Source organism: Callospermophilus lateralis, chromosome X (genome assembly GCF_048772815.1).
Source record: "Callospermophilus lateralis isolate mCalLat2 chromosome X, mCalLat2.hap1, whole genome shotgun sequence".
Classification (NCBI taxonomy): domain Eukaryota; kingdom Metazoa; phylum Chordata; class Mammalia; order Rodentia; family Sciuridae; genus Callospermophilus; species Callospermophilus lateralis.
The window spans coordinates 10,541,880-10,563,715 of NC_135325.1; the positions used below are offsets into that span (position 1 = coordinate 10,541,880).

General features: G+C 36.6%; 1 protein-coding gene across 2 annotated transcripts in view; it reads left to right on the top strand.

Moving 5' to 3' along the window:
- Nucleotides 1–21,836, top strand: part of Phex (phosphate regulating endopeptidase X-linked) — a 185,634-nt gene that overhangs the window by 149,757 nt on the left and 14,041 nt on the right. For both annotated transcript variants that reach the window (XM_077107194.1, XM_077107195.1), the window contains exons 16-17: nt 15,117–15,171; nt 19,891–19,958. In XM_077107194.1, coding sequence (XP_076963309.1) covers nt 15,117–15,171; nt 19,891–19,958 — 123 coding nt within the window. The remainder of the gene's footprint in view (nt 1–15,116; nt 15,172–19,890; nt 19,959–21,836) is intronic.

Here is a 21,836-nt window from a genome sequence, read left to right on the forward strand (position 1 = left end):
AGTATGGCTGTACTCCAGTAAAACTTTGTTTACAAAACAAGCAACAGGCTGGATTGGCCTGTGGGCTGTAGTTTGCTGAGTCCCCCAGAATACAGCCCTGTGAGAAGATGTGCTCCTGGAATTGTTGAGGAGTCTTCTGTCAGTTTCCTTAATCCTTTGAGTTGAATCAGGTAGTGGTGGCACTGGGAAGAGTGAACACCCATTTGATTTTCATTTCTACTAACATGGATTGGTCTTCAGAATAAAATTTGTTTCATGGATTCAACATCACTGTGTATTTGCAAAATGCCTCATTTTGATATTTGGTTTTTATCTTTATACATCTCAAATCATATTAAAGAATTATTTTAAGCAAATAAAGTTTTGGCTTGAAAACAAGCATGGCTTAAAGGCTAAACTCAATGATTTTATTATCTTTGCTGTTATATACAAGGGATTTGGTTGCCCCAGTTTAATCATAGATATTGCGCTAAAGAAGATAAGCCTTTGTCCAGAGGCTGGGCTTATGCTGGCATCAAACTATAGAATTAATCCTGAAATCAAACATAGATTTGTTGTTAAGGAAATAACTGTTTCAAATTGGGAGAATTTCACATATTTTGTTGGCTCTGCCTGAAACTGTAAAGTGGAAGCCAAGTTAGCAAACACTCACCTGTGGCTTCTACTGGAATTTAATGAAATGAAATCCTCAAATCCACTTGATGCTCCATTTTGGGGACATGGGGGAAACAAGGCCAACATATAGCATTTTGGAATAATCTTTCATAATTTTGGGGCTAGATGAAAAATTTTTTTAGTTGTAGATGGACACAATATTTTTATTTTATTTTTATGGGGTGCTGAAGATTGAACCCACTGCTTTCCATTTGCAAGGTGAGCACTCTACCACTGAGCTACAACCCCAGCCCACTAGATGAGAATTTAAGTGTTCATCAAATCCAATTTTTTCATTATTAAGAAGATGTTCTGATACTCAGAACAGTCTTTAGTATTTTTTCTACTTATTTGCTTAATATTTAAAGAGATCCCAAGATTCTCTTTTCTTTGTATCCATACTCCCTCCCCCTCCCATAGTGAATAAGACTCACTTGTAACTAATAGGATACTGTGGAAATGACAGAGTATGAATTCTGAGGCTAGGCTATAAAAGACAGGGTTTTGCTTTGTTCTCTGGAATTGATCACAGTGTAAGAAACCAACCATGACATCATGAGGGCATTCAAGCAGTTTATGGAAAGGTCCATGTGTGAGGCAACTTAGGCCTCCTGCCCAAGGTAGTGCACCAACTTGGAAGCATATCTTCCAGGAGTATGACCCAGGTTACTTTTTTTTTTTTTTTAGTACTGGGTATTGAACTCAGGAGTGACTGAGCTATATCCCTGGCCTTTTAATTTTTAGTCAGCATCTTGACTGACCTCAAACTTGCAATCTTTCTGCCTCTACTTACTAAGTAGCTGGGATTACAAGTGTACATCATTACACTGGGCCCAGGCCATTATCTTCACTGCAATATCCTGATAGTCCTTGAGATAGAACTACTCAAATAAGCAATTTCCAAATTTCTGCCCCACAGAAACTGTAAGATTGTACATGTTTATTTATTTTTTTTAGAGAGAGAGAGAGAGAGAGAGAGAGAGAGAGAGAGAGATAATTTTAATATTTATTTTTTTGTTTTCAGCAGACTCAACATCTTTGTTGGTATGTGGTGCTGAGGATCAAACCCAGGCCACACACATGCCAGGCGAGCGCGCTACCCCTTGAGCCACATCCCCAACCCACATGTTTATTTTTTCAAGCAACTGTATTTTAAAATGCTTTTGTTACACAGCAAGAGATAACTAATACGGGTGTTACAAGCAGCCAGGTATTGAGATGCACATGTACATAATGTGCTATGGAATAGTGGTTAAGGGTGTGGGCTTTGAAGTGTGGCAGTTTTATTTGAATCCTGGCTTGGCCACTAATAATTTGTAACCTTGGATACATTTCTTAACATCATTAGCCTGTTATTATCTGGTAAATGGAGATAATAGTAGTAATCATACTATAGGATTGTTGTAAAGTTTAAATAAAGTAATATATGCAAAATGCTTGAAATAGTATTTAAGGAATTTTAGGCATTATTTGCTTTAGAGGAACTGGGGGAGAGATTTGTTACTGGGTCTTTTAGAAGACATCCATCATAAGTGTGCATCCAAAGAGTGAGCAATGCATTCTGAGGGACTCATATTGGCTTCTCAGTGAAAGTGATTTTTGAGGGGGCTTTGCAAGGAGAAAGAAGTTCTCTATGTGAAGAAGGGAGGTTGAGACATGTGGGAAGGAGTGGTTGATGCAAAGACCGCAGATAGGACAGAGCATGGTACAGGAATGGACCATGAGATGGGGCACAAACTACATGCATCAGAAAGTAGATAGAATGATGGGTGATGATATGTGGATGAAGTACTTGAAGATCTCATATATTATGTGAGGAGCAGGCCATAGGGAACCATTATAGTTTTTTTCTGGGGGGGAAGCAAGAATCTTTTTTGCTTCCTTAGTATTATTCTTTAAGATAGGGTTAAAGAAGGGACAAATTAAGGCTACTTAGAGCAGTTATGAGTTTTACAAGTGGCTCAAGAGAAGGATTATGCAGTGATAGTGCTAAGGGGGAGTAGATAGTAAATTACTTAAGTCCCAAGAGATTATTCTCAAATAACTGGATAATGATAATGCAGATCATAATTTTCTATCTTTTCTATTTCTGCTTTGAATATTGTAATTGTTTTGTGCAGCTCCTCTTTGCCAGGAAGCCATTAATGTGCCAAGTACTTTAATGTCAATTATCCCTAATCTTCATAATAGTTCTGTAAGCTTGGTATTCTGGACCCATTTTACAGAAGAGGAAGTTGAAGCTCAGAGAGGTTGACTAACTTGCCAAAGGCTTACAAAACTAATGATATTTAGAGCTGGGTATATAACCTAGCTTATTGACTGCATACTCTTAATGTTCATAGTACATTTTTCAACACTAGTTATCATATGTGAGAATTACATGAGCTAGTATATGTGATCACATGCTAAGAAGATTAAAGGCATGAAATGTTAGAGTCATCATCATATCATAGCCTCATCCATTAGACTAGTGAGAGGATTATTTCTGTTTTGATATGGAAACAAGATATCATGGGATGTAGGACAGCCAGGAGGTAGGTAAGAATCAGAAGGTGGGATGTTGTCCAGTTTCTATATCCAAAGGGCTGGATCATGGAACAGTTCATTATTGCTTCCTCTAAGAGTGCTGCTCTCTGCAAGCCCTTTACCTAATCTCATTATTTCCTTGGTTAGAAATAAGTGGAGGTTGGAATATTTGAGAGATGTCTTAAGCTACCTTAAAAAAGAATGTTTAAGCTAGGTGTAATGGCATATACCTTTAATTCCAATGACTCTGGAGACTGAGGCAGGAGGTTCAAGGCCAGCCTAAGCAACTTAGCAAAACCCTGTCCCCATATAAAGAAGACTAAAAGGGGCTGTGGATGTAGCTTAGAGACAGAGTACTCCTGGGTTCAATGCCCAGTACCACAAAGAAAATAAAAAGAACATTTAAATGTACTCCCCAAAAAGAGTTTACTTCACAAAATTTACAATGAGATTTAAAAAGTATTGTTAAGTGAGCTTGAATTAAGTCATGAACAAACATCAATTACTTTGCAAAATTGACAGATATTTCACTTAGCGAGATTGTGGGACATCTGCTACAATTGTTTTGAGGTGTTCCTTTCCTGCTCTAGCTGAGGAATCTGGAGGTCCTAATACAACCATCCCCACTTTCCTCAGTCTCTTTGGCCTGACCAAGGAGGCTGGGAAAACAAAGTTGCCCTCAATTGGGAAGACTTGCAGCCTATGGAATTCCCATTACTGTGGAGAGTCCCAGGGTCAATGCCTATAGAGACATACTTTGCCACCTGCAGGGCATTTGGGAATGCTATTTCAGATATAGTGGACAGGGCAGATTTCACTATAGGGCTGTCAGTAAAGCACAAAATCATTATCAGGGTCAATCTGATTAAAGAGACAAGGTGTGAGTAGGGTGCTCACTGGGAACTACCTGGATGTGAGCCAAAGTGAAGTGAACATCAGGAGCCTGGAAAACAGCCATGGCAATGGGAGACAGGAAGTCAGGAAGCAATCTTGCTAATTTATCTTGATACTCTCAATATCACTTGTTCTCCCTTTAAAAAGATCAATTGTTGTTTACTTTTTTTTTTAACAAAAGGAGTCCATATTTGTTGTAGAAAATCACTATTGTAAGAAAGAAAACAAAACCACTTTGTGGTGATAAGTTTTGTGGCTAAGTGTTTGTCTAAATCTGAGACTACTTCTTTAGGGTAAATTACTGGACGTAGAAGAGTTGCTGCCTCCAATGGTAAACCCCATTTAAGAATTTAAAATGCATTGTACCCACCTTTTCTTGGGAAAATTTACATCTTAAAGATGCTCCTGGAGGATATTAATAAATATTAATAAAGGGATTGACTCGGGGATTTTTTTTTTTGTCTAATTGATATGGGGGAAATAATAGTTATTTTTGTTGAGCCCCTTATATGTTCCTAGGGTTGGACTGAACATTACTGTTACTAGTGCCAATTTTGAATATCTGGGACAACAATTGTATATATGAAAGAACCTGTTAGTGTAAGGAAATTGGTGCTTTCTTTGCCAGATGTTGAACTATAGTAGTGGTTCTCAAAGTATCGTCCTTGGATCAGCAGTATCTGTACCATTTGTGATAAATGGGCATTATCTGGCTTCATCTACTGAATCAAAAACTCTTGGGGTTAGGTCCAGCAATTTATGATTTAACAGTATTTTAACGACCAAACCTCTGTGCCTGATGTCAAAGTTTGAAAAACACTGAGCTATAAAAATGCAGCAATGCAAATGAGGTCAAATATAGTTGGTTAAAGGTGGGGTTGCACATTTGTTGTTGTTGTTGTTTTTCTGGTGACCATCCCAGTTTTAACACTGAATATACCACATCCCAGGAGTCTGTTTCTTCAGTCCTGGGCTAACAGGGACAGTTGGTCACCCTGGTAAAGTGGGGAGAATTCTCTTTGTTGTAGTCTAAGGTAATTATGGCAGAAAAAGAATAGAAGAGCCAGCAAAGAAGGCTTCAAGATGGAGGGCAGATTTCAGAAGCTTCTTTCTGCTTGTCAGCTCTAGGCTGATAGATGTGGTGGCAGGAGGTTACCTGCAGGAAGCCAGCAGATGGCTAAGGCATCTTGCTGAATCCCTTGACAGGAGTCACAGCTGTTAGAACTCAATACTTTCTGGAAAGGAGAAGGTTGGCATTCACCAAACTACTGCAAGATGCCAATTTGAAAAAAAAAAATCCACTATTAATCTTAGCAGTGGTGACAATGAAATCCTTTTACAACAAAAAAACATAACTAAAAGTGCTTTGTAATTGCAGCAATTTTCATGTCCTGACTGATGGGCCCTTAAATTCTAGAATAATGGGTGTCTAGCTTGTCTGGTTACAAGAACTAATCCTGAATAAGATGTAACACTCATTCTCCCTGAGAGTTAGCATTTATCTTGGGTGTTTAAAGGCAGTTGCAATTAAAACTATTTTTTTCCTTTAATATAGTCATAATTTATAGGCCATATGAAGTTTAATTTTTGAAAGTATGGTCTGGAAAAATAAGATAACAAATTGCATGTTAAATGCATGGTGTTGGAGAGAGGTGAAGAGAGCAGAATGAGACAGGACGGCTGATTTATGGATCAGTTAACTTAAAAAAGTAGTTCCTTATTTTTTGCATATTTGAATAACTTGGAGAACTTTTAAAAACACTTATGCTCAGGGCTTCATCCCAGAGATTGTGCTTTAATAGATTTAGTTTTAGGCAGGGGATGAGACCTGGGTATCTTTTTAGAAAAGAAATTGGGAATTCTAAAGTACAGTTGGGGATGAGAATAGCTATCCTGATATAACCAGTGCGTCCTAACTTTAGTGGGCACCAGAATAACCTGGAGAGCTGATTGAGAACTCTGGAGCTTACAATCAGTGTTCCTGATTCAGTAGGTCTGGGGATGGGCTCAATAATTTGCACCTCTAACAAAAACCAAGGTGATACTGATGCTGCTATTCCACAGACCACACTCTGAGAACCAGTGCCCTAAATAATTCCTACCTCAAAATCCCAACTAATCTTATATACCATATCTACTGCCCATTAAGGTAGATTTGTATAAATAATTCCTCTTCTCTGTACATCTACTTGCATGGATCCAGTATTTCTTTTCTCTACTGAATTTAAAATATATTTCAATTAAAAAGTATACTTTAGCTGGGTGTGGTGGTTCATGCCTGTAATCCCAGCAGCTCAGGAGGCTGAGGCAGGAGAATCACAAGTTCAAGGCCAGCCTCACCAACTGTAGTGAGGCCCTAAGCAACTTTGTGAGACTCTGTCTCAAAATTTAAAAATAATAATAATAAAAAGAGCTGGGGACTTAGCTCAGTGGTCCAGTGTCCCTGGGTTCAATCTCTAGTACCCCCCCAAAAAAAAGTAAACTTCAGAAAGCTTGGTGTAGGCTCCCCTTCTTTAGGTTTTGCAAAATAGTACTATCTGGTAATGTCCTTTCTTACTCATTAGGTGGTAGATGCTTTGAGGATGTTTGTGTATTCAAAATTTAACCATGTGGCTTATCACAGGAACTCAGTAAATGGCAGTGGTCAGTAGTAATGTATAGAATATTGCATCAGGACCAAACCCAACTATTTCCAACAATTTTATGATGGGATTTAATTATATGAACATCTCTAATTTAGGACTATAAAATATATTCACTTAGTGAACTAGAGAACTAGAATCTATTGCATAGGGGAAATAAAATAATAAAATATGTAAGCAGAAGGTAATTACAAGTGAAACTCACCAAGAAATATGATGATGTTGCTAGGATGATACATCAATAATAACCCTGAAATGTGAATGTATACATGGATTAGTTCAGTAATAGAATAGCACCTAAAACTTTTGAAAATAAAGAGTCGTAACAGGTACTAGAATAAAGCCACAATAATATATCAGTAAGCCCATGCAAAAGAACAAATACCTTATTATTTGACAAAACTAATAATGCAATTATTAGTTGTGCCTCTTCTCTTAGCCAGGCCTTTAGCAAAAAATATCACAAACACTCATATTGAAAGTAAATAAATACATGCACTCAATACTTGGGAAAACACAGGTATGTCTCTACAGAAAGCATCTATACAAAATATGGAAATATATTTTAATTCAATAAACAGTTGAGTGTGTACAGCAGTTCACACATTCTCAAACTCACTGGATTTCTCCTTCATAATTACCCCTTTTTGGGGATGGAATTTATTTTGTCATTTGCTCCTGGCTGTGCCATTTTTGTCCCAGAGATTGCTGGGGGGATCTTAAATGAATTCAATAATGCTAATTCCTTCAAAAGAGTCAAAAGGAGATATTGAATTTAAGAATTAAATGTTTCTCATGATGAAATATATGGAAATAATATCTTCTAAACTATGCAATTCCATGTATGAATTTACCACAATGAATCATATATACACACACAAACATAAACACACAAACTCATATATATGGCATATATATGATATATATACTACATGTTATAATGGACTAATTAAAATAACAATAATGGAAGGGGTATCAGTAGAGTAGAGCAAGTGAATCTGAGCATGAAAGAGAGGAGTGAAAGGCAAGGTACTGAGGAATGAGATTGATAAAATTATGTTATGTGTGTGTATGACTACAGCATAATGAATCCCACTATGATGTATGATTACAATGCAACAATTTAAAAAAAGAATGAAACATTTCTAAATTAAGTATGAGTTGCCTTATATTGTGTTAGTAAATTTACCAAAATTTACTATAAAGAAAGGGAAACAGTAAATGTTCTGAGCTTTAAAGACTAGCAATGAAGGTTGGAGACCTCCTGTTTTGTTAAATCTGGAGAAAATAACAGGAAGATTTATGAATCTGACCCACAGTTGCCTTAAAAGCATAAGTATTTAAGTGTCAATATAAAAATGACTTCCAAATTTAAAAAAAAAAAAACCTTTGGAATGTAATTCTCCCCAAAATATTTGCTATATGATGATGTTCCTGAAGGTTACTCATATGGTTATGGAACTTATAGTTAATTCTGCATTTAAAGGCAAGCAACAAAGAATGGAGGGGAAAAGGATTGTATTAGTTCAATACGCTCAGGGTCAAGGACCTTTGATCTAATTCAGGTTTGTTTTTTTTTTTTTTTTGGTACTGAGGATTGAACTCAGGGGCACTCAACCACTGAGCCACATTCCCAGCCCTAATTTATATATTTTTTAGAGACGTGTCTCCCTGAGTTGCTTAGTGCCTCAATGTTGCTGAGGCTGGCTTTGAACTCACAATTCTCTTGCCTCAGCTTCCCCAGCCACTGGGATTACAGGAGTGCGCCACCGTGCCCACCTGAAGTCAGCATTTTGTCTAGATTTTTTCTCTTCAGCATATACTATAACCTTAAAAAGGGAGTATATCCTGCATTTTATTTCATGGCTGGAAGGGTATGTGGCACTAAGATGAGATCGAGTGGTAGAACTTACATAAAGTTGGGCAGGGTTTTCAGTTTGTTCACATCTGCATTCTGATTAGCATTTTATTAGGGGAAAAAAAGTGCTGACCTCAAAATTATATCAGTTCTGCCATGAAACAAAGAATAAGGAACCAATCAAATTCCTTATTTAGAAGGAGAAGGAAAACCAGAATTTTAATAATGAAACATATCCCAGATCTGGCACTGAATGTGGAAACTTCAAGAAGTACAAATAATGACATCACATTATGTTTTAGAACTTTGGCTAACAAAGCATACTTATAATTATAGGTAATACTTCAACCTCACTCACCACTTTGATTTTTATAAGGTACAGATTTCTTTTGTTCAACAAATATTTATTTAGGGCTTACCATGCACCAGACATTCTAGATTGGAAGATATCATAGAGAAGAGTAAAAATAAATAAAAATCCCCTTTGTTATGAATCTTGTGATTCTGATTGTGGAAAGATAGACCATTTATACAAAATAAGTAAAATTCACAGTATCACTGATAGGGTTAATAGTTATGGTGAGTTATAAAATATGTAAGTGAGTAGGATGACAACCCACCCCTTTAGAAAATACTAGGAAAAGCCATAATAAAAGGTGACATTTCAATAAATACCTGAAGCAGGCTGTATAGATAGTGGTGGGAAGAAAATTCTAAGTTGGGTAAAGAAAGATAGGGATAGAGGGAAATTATTGCTTTTTTTTTCTTATCTCTATCGAGTGTGAGTTTATTGGTCCTGAGTATTGTTTTCTTAATATCTGAGTTGTGGGATAGTGTACTAATTTCCTTTTCTATACTCATCTGTACTAAAAAATTTAATTAATGTGATTTTACAAGAATAAAATGGATACTGAAACTGGGACTCACTGAGGCATTTAACTTTTGGAAAGCTGTAGTCAAGATATGATTTAATGACTGTAAAAGTCAAATACTTGAACTCGGAGTAATCACCTACTAAATGTGATCAGTTCTTTGGCAATTATGCTAGAAACAAAAGCACTCCATGTATTCCATGGTCAGCATTTTGCTAAGCTCCAATTACATTAGTCAATATTCAATCATATGAGAATTATAATGAGAAACTTCACTAAAAATGAAAGGCTAACCCAAGTAGAAAACCAAAAGCAAGTCCCACTGATTTTCCCAGGTGCAAATTTGAAAAAAGATAAATTATTACTAATGAATAATGAGGTTGTTACAACAATATTTTCTTTTGTTATGATTTTAGTCATTGAAATCATATAACTACAATCTATATTTTGGTTTGAAATAGTAATAGAATTTGATAATGTTAACAAAGAGCAAATTAATACTATGTTAGCTTAGTTAGCTGTTTTTGGATAGCCTTTGCAAGAATTTTCTGTATTACATACACGTATTTCTAAAAGAGTTAATTTTAATTTCACAAGTTGAATATCTTTGAGTAGTTAAGTTTAATACATTAAATTTATGTTCAAGGCCCTTTTAATCACCTACCACCAACCCTAATCCCATTTTTTTCCAAATATTAACCACTACAATCACTGTAATACATATATATTTTTTTCATTTCCTTTCTTTCTTCCTTTCTTTTTGTGTATAGTAGTGGGGATGCAACCCAGGGCCTTGTGTATGCTAGGCAAGTGCTCTCCCACTGAGCTACATCCTAACCTTGATATGTATTTGACATTTTCTGTGAAAAATGTGTGTATGTACTCACACTGATAGGGTAACTATTGTTTTAAGAAAATAAATGGTATCTAGATATCTATATCTATACCTTGCTTTATTCCAACAATATACCTTGGAGATTTTTTTCCACGATAGACTTTTTTTAAGATTTTTTTTTTTTTTAGTTGTAGTTGGACACAATACCTTTACTTTATTTATTTATTTTTATGTGGTGCTGAGGATTGAACCCAGCATCCTGCACATGCTAGGCAAGTGCTCTACCTCTGAGCCACAACCCCAGCCCCTCCATGATAGACTTAAAACTGACCTCTTTACAGGTGCCGCCTATAATCCCAGTGGCTCAGGAGGCTGAAGCAGGAGGATTGCAAGTTCAAAGCCACCTTCATCAATTTAGCAAGGCCCTAAGCAATTTAGCAAGATCCTGTCTCTAAATAAAACATTTTAAAAAGCGGGGGTCTGGCTCAGTTGTTAAGCACCCCAGGGTTCAATCCCCCAACAAAAGACTGACCTCTTTCTTACCATTTTCTGCATATCAGTTCATGATATGGTCATATGGTAAACAAGTCATTCCCCTCCTATTAGACGTTTGGCATATTGCACACTTTTTTTCCCCCAATTACAAGTAATACAGCAGTGAACTCCAGAGTGCAGTGAACTCCAGGTGCTTGGGAAGTGAATTCACACAGTGTGGTACCTGGATCCACAGCACCAATGTTCCCTGGGAATTTGCTAGAGATGCAAATTCTCAGCCCTATTCTAGGCCTACTGACTCAGGAACTCTGAGTGTAAGGCTTAGTTATCTGTAGTTTAACAAGTTCTCTATTGATTCTCATGCATGATAACATTTGAGAACTACTGGTAGGTGTGTGTATATCCACATACATACTCATATGTGTATGTGCACAGTCAATTTTGCTATACAGGGATGTATGTATTCCTAAGCATCACTGAATTGTGCAAAATTTTGTAATAAAAGCCATGGAACATATGGAAAAAATGGAGTTGGGACACAATCAAACCTTATTTTTTAATATTTAGTTTTTAGTTGTAGTTGGACACAATACCTTTATTTTATTTGTTTATTTTTATGTGGTCCTGAGGATTGAACCCAGGGCCTCGCACATGCTAGGCAAGCGCTCTATCGCTGAGCCACAACCCCAGCCCTCAAAAATTTTTGGTGTTGGAGGGGTTGCCCATGTGAGATATTGTGTAGTGGTGCAAACTATCTGCAATTGGAAGGAGAGTTTTAAACCAAATGGGTGGGTGCAGCTTGTAATCCATGCTGTAAACTAAGGCAGTTTGTCATGTTGCAGTGTGTTCTGCTGAGCATTTTGTTTATTCCTATGTGATTTAGTTCAGTTGGGTTCAGTTTTCTGCTTTCAGCCAGCTAGCATTCCTCGTGGATCGAATTTCATGTGAGCAAATGTGAGTTGGAGTTATGCCCCCAAATTTCACTAGTTATCTATCATGTTGGACAATATTTGTCTTTTGTTTTATATATCAGATTCTGTTATAGCAGAACTTGATATACGTATGTATAAATACATTTATACATACATTACACAAAAGAACTCCATACACTACATTAAAATGCTGTTTTTCTGATTATTTTTCTCACTTAATATCTCTTAGAACCTTTCCCATATCATCACCTAGGGGATTACTCATTTATTTTATTTATTTACTTTTTTTTTTCAGTGCTAGGGAAGGAACCCAGAGCTTCACGTATGCTAAGCAATGGCTCTACCACCGAGCCACATTCCCAGTCCAGTTACTCATTTTTTTTAAAGAGAGAGAGAGAGAAGAGAGAATTTTGTAATATTTATTTTTCAGTTTTCCGTGGACACAACATCTTTATTCTATTTTTATGTGGGGCTGAGGATCAAACCCAGTGCCTGGCGCATGCCAGGTGAGTGTGTTACCACTTGAGCCACATCCCCAGCTCCAGTTACTCATTTTTTTTAAAAAAATGACATTTAAAGCATGAAGAGATGACTAAATTGATCTCCAAAATGCTTGTAACAGTTTGCACTCCCACCAATATACTTCTTACATCCTGTCTAATGTTACCTATTAGCAAATTAATTAATTATTGCTATTTTAAATAGTTTAAAATTTTTCATTCCTCTCCCTCCTCCCTCTCATATACAAACATCCACACCCACATACTGAAATCAAATGAATATGTGAGAAAACATAAGAAAACCCAATTTTAAAAAAAGGGAAAGAAAAAAAATTCCCTTTTCAGTTATTTATTTTTTACTTCCATCTTTGCTAATGCAACTTATCCACTTTATGAGATAAGATACGGAGTTGACCCTGTTGGGATTCCATCTATCACTCTAGCTAGTTGACATCTCCCAAACTGCAGCTTACACTGTTAATCCATTCACTTTAGCAAAACATGCCTGAGGGCATCAGATTCTTGTGTTTATCAGTATTGGGTTCCATGGCCCTGCAAACCTGAGAAGATACAGTTGATCAAGGTAATGTGATGACTGTGGCACTTGAGTCTGAGGCCCCTGAAAGCAAAAGCTGGAGAAATCAAGGCTCATGCAGGTGTCAGATGTTTTCCTATAAAGAGTTTGGTGATGGACATAACTGCTTCCAGCTGGGCACATTAGCAGGTGGGGGAATCCATAATGGTTTAACAATTAAATCACATTGGTTTATGATCACTGTTCTTATTAGGAAATATCATTGCTTTTGTATGATTTATTGTTTGCAACTGAAATTTTATATAAACATTGTGATTTGCATTTATATACTTGCATATATATGTACATATATCCAAATCAAAATTACTTACTAAAAATAATCACCCCACCCCAATGAGGAGAATGGGATAATGATGTAAAGATGCCAAAGATATTTAAGGAAATGTGGAAATTATGAAGATTAATGTAATATTACCCCTTCAAATTTGGTTATATTAGATGCAGTTTCCTCTGTTTGAAGGAAGAGAAAACCTAACTGGATCCATCTCTGTTTTGCAATTGAGTTTTGTACCTTGAAATCTCAAACTATGATATTATTAATACAACAGAAAATAATATATATGCAAGAGTCTTATGAAACTAACATTTTACTTCTAAATTAATGCCATGGAGGGGAGGAAGAAAGAAATTTGCGGGGCAGTAGGGGAGAGGAAGAACTCAGAAAAGAGCTTTCAGTCTCATGGGACCTAGAGCAGCTGCTCTGAAGCAGGCGAGGACACTGCAGAAGGCCTTACCCCGCCCCCCTCTTTCTTTCTCATTCTCTCTCTCAGTTACTATTCTTTGAATTCCCAGCTGTAATGACTAGTAAAGGCAACTCTCAGGATCAACCCAGGGTGCAAAATTTTTAGTGGTGAGTTGAAAGGACAAAGCCAAGCATTTGTCCCCCTCATCTACACATAGGGCCAGTTACATAATTTGTAGGGCTCAGTACAAAATGAAAATGCAGGGCTCCTTGTGCAGAAAGCAGAAAAAAGTACCACTGAAGGTGCCAAAATATAAAGCTTTATCTTCCATGGTCTCTCTCTTGTCACAGTATTTTTTGATGCTTATTGATTGGTATTCTAAGAACAACTAACATTTCATATCATTAGCATGAATTTTACTGTTTATCTTTATATTGCATAATGCCAGTTTTAAATGCAAATATGAGAAGATGTAATTTGTATATGGACCCACCAAAATCATAGTTTATATGTAACTTGTGTGTGCATGTATTTTTTTTTTTTTTTTGGTGATACTGTGAATTGAACTCAGGACCTTACACATGCTAGGCAAGCACTCTACCACTGAGCTACATCTCCATCCTGGAAAAAAAAAAAAATATATATATATATATATATATATTCATTCATACCAGCAAGGTAGAGATGCTGCATAGAACTGTTTTTACTTCCTAATACTTGTACAGTCTACCAACACTCTAACTTCATCTTACTTACAAGTAAGGAAGAATTGAAAGGAAAAGAAGTTATGCACTGCCCAATCTTTCCCTTTCCTTCTATATTATCATTTTAAGAGTAAGAGGTTGGCCAATACAGAGAAGTAACAGGAGAAATAAAGGACATGACAGGGTTCCTTAATCATTTTGTTTCATAGAACACTATTACCTTTTTTTAGTGAACTAAACAAATTCTGGTTCACATGGAAACCACGGCTTCTTGGGGCTGTCTTAGCACCTACTCAGTTCCAGAGTAACAGGCTTGTCTTATAGTCAACTTGCATGTGGCTGAACTCCCACATGTTGTGGGCCTGCCAGAATCTTATGCTCCTGGGGTGTCAAGAGTGCTGTGTGCAAATGAGTTACATAAAAACACTAGACATAATGCGTATCTCCTCTGCTCACACAAATGTTCCATTGCCCTTTAGACTTCATGAACAAAATACAAGTTAGAAGATTAAATTACCAAGAATTTCAAGACAGTGACAGTAAAGTTCTACACCAAGTGTGCAGTTCTTCTTCATGTGGGTCTTGTGTGACTGCACAGTTTGCATATTCATGAAGCTGGGCCCTTTTTGTATCAGGAGAAGCTTCTGGACAACCTGAAGCCTTCTTTGCACGTTGTATATGAAAGGACCCAGTTCTCCACAAGCCGGATACTGCCAATAGTATGTTTGTGCAAAATAGTGTCCTTGGAATGGTTCAATGCACTTATTTCAAGCTCAGATGAATTAATATCACCATTAAAGAGATTAGAGGCCCCCAGTTCCAGATGGGCCTTTGGAAGCTTCAGGCTTTAGCTGTAAGGAGGAATTCAATGAATCAATCTCTATATCCATTAACATTTTTTGTTTGTTTGGTTTTCTTTCTCCCAGGATTTCCAGCAGGAGAGCTGCAAAAGCCTTTCTTTTGGGGAACAGAATATCCTCGGTGAGTAAATTAGTAAAGAAACCAATTATTGACAAGTTAGGAGGGAAGAACATGGTGCCTTTGCAAAGGTCAAAATATAAAGTCAAAGAATTGAAGTTGTTGATTGTTTAGAAATGATGAGTACTCAGGGAACATGGGCAGCTACCAATAAAGCCTACAGCATCATTGTTAAAATAAATGCAAATTTTAGGCTTGTATTTAATCAAATATTTTATACCATCTCAGGCCTCAGCTGCATAGTTTTCTTTAGTGTCCAGATATTTGGAATCAATTTTCCCTATATTTAAGATTTTACATATAGACATAGATATATCTCCATTAAGCCGAATATTCTGCAAGATTCCTTTAAATTAAAAGTTCTAGAATTCTTTGATTTTGTTTATCAGTAAAAATTTAACTGAGCTTCTATTATTATGGTTAGGTAGATGGAGACTTAGAAATAGTATGGTTAGGTTTGGAATGCTGGGAGCCATTAGCCAAGTAGGTATGACAATTTCCTTGCCAGCGTACCCCATGTTGCTTAGTGGAAGGACTCGTGGAAAGAACCTCACCCCCCCACTGGTGCATAGACCTATCCACAAGTATGGCTGTATGCTGGACCAGTAGTCAGTGACGGGTATGATCCAGTTGCAGTGGTATCAACCTAAGACAGGAGGCTGACGCCTAAAGGTCAGTTTTCCGATGACGGGTAAGAACCATATGTTGAATTGGACAACCTACCAGGCACGGTCCTTAAGCCACATTACTTGTTGTTTAATTAATCAGAAGGGGGGAGATGCTGGGAGCCATTAGCCAAGTAGGTATGACAATTTCCTTGCCAGCGTACCCCATGTTGCTTAGTGGAAGGACTCGTGGAAATAGGACATTTTGCAGTGACATTGCACGTAAGGTGATCTTGCTCTAGGACCAGGGCGGATCCGGGTTTAGGGCGTTCCCGGTTTAGGAAGGTTATTCCTGCTGGGAATAGGGCGTATCCTGATGCCTGAGTTCCTCTTGAGTTCTCACGGGATTCAGACAGTATTTTTGGGAGACAGAAGCCCAGTGGAGGTGTGGATTTGGGCAGAGAACGTGGATTTCCCCAGAACGTGTTTGTAGAGGGCCAGTGTGAGATCGGGAATAAAGAATTGCTGTTTGAATCTACAAAGCTGTGAGTGGCTTGTGATTTTGTGCCCAGCCAGACTGCGGCATTGGAAGTTACTAGTTCAACAATTTGTTACTGAGTTCATGAGCATGATTTTCTGATATCAAAGTCAAAGTCATAGAAACTTAGGAATTAATATTTGTGCCTATTAGTTCCATCTTAGGCTGAGCCATAGTTGTTACTTCAGTGAGAAAGATTTATATTTTTTTCCTAAAGAGTTCTATGTCATCACTAAGCCATCTATCATCTATTAAGATATTCACTCAACAAACAGCTATGAAGTATTGTTTGGGTGTTTGGCATTGGGAACATAGAGATGCTGGAGACAAAGAAATCACGGTCCAGTGAGATGGCTTCCCATGCATCTATCTATACTGTATTAATTGATTGATAACCACAAAGAACTGGGTATCCTTTTTGCTCACATTAGTCAGCTTATCCTTCACCTGAGTGTTGGGTCTAATTATGAGGACATGAACAAGTCAAATTGTTTCCAGAGGAGAGGATCTGAATTGTAAATGGCCAAGATAGCATTACAACATTTCCAAAAGTGTGTGTTCCATGAAATGGTAGAAGTTAGTAATCTCTTCACCCTTCTATTTTTGGAGAATCACAATACTCATCAGCATAAAAGTTGCCAAGTTCTACAAGAAAGAAACCTAATGGGTTTAACCCAGAGATTCCAAAACTCTTTTCCTTTTGTTTTGGGAAATGCTGGTCTAGAGTTCATGATTGAATAATAATAACTGAAAGAATTTGAGAACATTTTAAGGTGAATCATGTAATTATTTTCATATTTTTGAAGGAAAATGAAGGTGGCAGAATGATTTCTTATATTTGGGGCAATCAGCAGGTGTTTAGCTAGACTTTACTGGATCAATACATTGAAGGCAGGGGAAAGAAATTTCAGATCAATATTAGAACTGTTTTTTATAGAACCACCCAAAAAGAGAATTGGCTACCTCAGAAGGGGCTGAGCTCCTGGTCATTTGGAAATATCAAAGCAGACACCTTATGACCATTTGAACAAGTTTCTGTACAGGAAATCATGCCTCTTAGTAGAAAGTTTGAGTTAGATGACCTCAAAACCACTTTCAATCTGGAGATTTTTATGATCCAAACACAGGATAGCCTACTTTATAATAGCATGAGATCATGGTGTGTCCATATAGTAATATAGTTGTTTTGTTATCGACAGTGAATGTTCTGTATATATTAAACCCATTGGATGGTAAGAACAAAAGAGAAACTGAGTAGGTAGTGAAATTTTCATCTTCCCTGTTTTATTTTTGGCAGGCTAGATGTTCAATACAGGAACTCTTCAAATTTCTGGCCAGTCAGTTGCATTTAAATAATGTCATGCTAATTTAAATAATGTCCATTGATAAAATGGAGGATATAAATTTAATGTTATGAAACATTACCATTATAAGGTTTAATCATATAAAATTACCTTTTCTTTGTCTCTTGTCCAAAGGATTGTGACTTTGTAACTGAGAATCGAAACTTATTAATTTAAACTTAGTCATTTTCTGAGTTCTCTATTATCCTTTGCAAATAGAAAGTTTGTTGAGTTCCTCTTAAGGGACATTTATTGCACAGCAGTTTCTATAAGCTTCCATTTTTTGTGCCTTAAATTCATCCAGTCAACAGCATTGACTGAAGATTGTAGAGGACTGAGTATTCATTCCCAGGGCTGAACAATCTGGAAAAACGAAATGTTGCAGGCTGCATAGTGATAGCTACTGCTGCAAGAAGTAGCACTATGTAAAATTACAAGTTTGTCCCATACTGCTATGATAGCTCCATGATTGAAATGCATAATTTTGCTGTTACTTCTTTAATGAAGGTTTGCAATGATGGAAAAACAGTAGGAAGCTTTTTTTTTCCAAATGCAAATTACCTTGCAGGAAAGAAATAACAAAGGAAAGAATTGCCACCAAGGGGAAAAATTAAATCTTACAGCACTTCCTTGGGTATAGTTGAGACAAACAATTAGCATGTTAAGGATCATTATATCCTGTAATAACATGTTGCTTCAGAAATTTCTGTTCTTTCCAGTTATAGGTCCTATCTATTTGCTGGGTGACTTTGATGTTGCATGTCAGGAACCAACTGTGAGAGATTTTTAGCATCATTGTAAATCTCATGAAGAATCCTAACAGTAATATTCTAAATAGTCTATATTCCTCATCCACAGGTTAAATGACTTCAATAAGATACGTATAGATCTGTCATTTGCATGAAATGGTAAAGTTAATTAAGCATTAGTTAAATCATTGTTAACTTTCTTATTGTGTACTAGGTACAGAGAATTTAGCAGTGAACAAGTAGATAAGGGTTTTATCTTCATGGAACTTATAGGTGAGAGAGAAAATTATACACATACACATATGGAAATCCCATTATTGATTTCTTCATATATTATGCATATGTTTGTTTCAGTTATCAATTGCTACATAATGAAGTACCACCAAATAACCATTTATTGGCTGATGATTCTATATTTTGGGCAGGACCAAACTGAAGACAGTTTGTCCCTGTTTCTTGTGGTGTTGGCTGGGTAGGTGCATAGGGCTGGAGGAGGATGATGACTTTACTGGATCTTTGGGCTGGCTTTATTGAGATGGGCCTCTCTTCCTTCAGAGTCTCTCAGCTTTTGGAGTCTCTCTCTTGGTTCACCTGACCTTTTCTTCCAACTATGTAGAAATTCTTTACATTGTAGTTAACTTTTGAAAGGGTAGCAAAGGGAAACTACGAGGTCTCTTCAGGCTTTAGCCCAAAGATTATACCTGGCCCCTTCCATTTTTTTTCTCTTAGTCTTGAGAAGTCCCAGGGCCAGTTCAGATACAAGGGCAGGGAAATAGATCCCCTTTTGATTGGAAGAGGGGGCATGTCTACTCAGGGGTGCATGGAATTATTGGTGGTTGCCATTGTAGGGAGTCTAATGCATGCTTCTTCAGAGGTGAGGAGAAATAATATAATACCTTTTCCAAATTTGATGAAGGCTTCACAGCCTTTGCTATTCAGTTGTCAGCTTGTCTGCCACAGAAACAGGAATGTGACTACCTTTGAAAACAGAGTGATCCCTTTTAATCTCTGCTCTATTTCTTTTTTATGACTATATTTGGAAAACAATTTAACTTCTAAGATTATAGTGACTTTTCAACAAGTTTTCAGATAAAAAATAGTATATTTACTGACAGGATCTTTTTAAGTTCTGTTTTAAGTGTTCATAAGTATAAAATATCACTAGAGCAGATGTAGAATCATAGAAATCTGAGGCTGAAAGGGATTTTAGAAATCATCTTTTTCATATTCTTAATTTTTCAGGGTAGGATACTAAGGTCTATACAAGGTCACAAAGACAATGTTAGAATTTGTATTTTCTTTGTTCATTTTGATTAGAAGGGTATGTTTAGACAGTTTGTTTTATAGTTTCATGCGTATGGTTATTAGATTTTTATTATTATGGCCACTAGAAAACAGATTGTCTTGGCTTTTGTTGGAAAAATTAAGGGATTATGCTCTCAGATTCATGCTTATAATTTTCCCCAAATTGTGTATTTATGATACAGATCTCTGAGTTATGGTGCTATCGGAGTAATTGTTGGACATGAATTTACACATGGATTTGATAATAATGGTAAGTACTAGTTTATTTTATAAGCTGCCACTTTTGTAATAATGTTCACTATGTGGGTGTTAATTGTTGTTATTATCTTTGCATAGCGACAGCATCATAGACTAAAAATTGTCCAATACAAAAAATACAATTGCTGATGGAAAACTTTTCCACATGTCTTGCTGTGATAGCTTGCAATAAATAAACAATTATTCTCATTGGTAATTGGGGGAGAATAAAAAAGAAGATCTTGTAATTCCAATGAGATTACCTCTACATTTATATCAGGATTGCTGTACCTGCCACAGTAGTTACAGGAATTGTATTGTAGCTTCTGCCCTTTGTCATTTTTTAAAATTCACCATTTTGAGATGTTTTCCCTGGAGGTGCACGCTCTGCCCCAAAGATGACTCTACATGCTGCACTGCCAAGTTAGGCCTTTGAGCTTGGCTGACTGGTTTCTTTATGCAATTCCAAGGCTTATGCAATGCTTAATCATTGTTTTTCTTTATATTGGCATATATTCTGAGTTTGTTTTTATCAAGGCTAGGCTTCTCTAATAAGGCACAATATAGAATATGTTGTACATCCTGATGACATTTAAGCAAAAGAGAGCAGAATATAATCTAAACTAAAGAAATGATTGCCTCTGAGAGTCCTTATTTTAGATCAGCACTCCTTTCTCTGAAGTATTATTGGAAAGCCATAGGAAATCTCTGACGTTTATGAATTAGCAAACTATTATCACATCCACAAAATTATTTACAGGCAGTCTTTTATTTTATTTTATTTTTTGTTTTAATTAATTACACATGACAGTACAATGACCTTGACATATCATACATTTGAATCAGATGGGATATGATTTCTCATTTTTCTGAGTATACAGGTTGCAGAATCACATTGGTCATGCATTCACATAGTAATAATAATGTCTGTACAGGCAGTCTTAAGAACTTGGCTGGCCCAAGGGAATGCTGTGGACTTGTTTCCCTTGTGCCTGTAGTGTCTCTAACATCCTTTACTGGATGCCTACCCCAGGGCCAGAGACATTTCAGGTTCTTTTTCTTCTGGACATCTCTTCCTGCCCCCACCAGCCTGCCCTTAATCACCTAGTTTTTCTACCTCTTTGGTCTCCCTCTCTCTGTTAAAATGTAACTGCCTTATAATCATGTGACTTCTTGGAACTCATTTTTCTGCCTTTGGACACTTGGTTTATCTGAGAATAGAGTCTTAACTATGAAACAAAAGCAATTGGTTTTGTATGTTTCTTCCTAGGAAATTTAAATATGATTCTCCACCAGATCCATTTGGAATCTTTCTCAAAGGACAGAATTTTGCTTTGTGACCAATACTTAGAACAGTGTATTCACATATAAGTACACGTGCACTAACTATTTAATGATTGCTTGGTTGGTGGGTGGAGGGCAGTGATTCCATACCATTCCAGGTGGTAGTATTAGTAGCATACATTGTTGCTAAAGAGTTTTGGATTGTTCTAATTAACACCTTTGGGTAGAGGGCTTTCATGTAAACTCTTTCTTAGGGGACCCTTGTTTTGGAGACCTTTTAACCATTTTTGCATAATTAAATTTAAACCATATAGTAACCTTGAATATAGACAGTAGTCTAGATGTACCTAAATTGTTGTTTTGAAGAGTGTAGGGAAATTAGTGAGTTAGCATATAGCAATATACCATATGTAACTAATGTTTTTTCCCCATTATGTTTTAGAGATTTCTGTTCTTGTTCCAAGTTTTATTTTTTAGAGAAATCTTCCTTGTCTAAATAGGAAAAATGGGTCCTTCTATCCATACTGATGACTGTAGATTGATTCATACCAGCTTTTATGTGTCTCTTGGCTCCTGGCAACTTGGAGGAAACATGTTCCTATAGGGC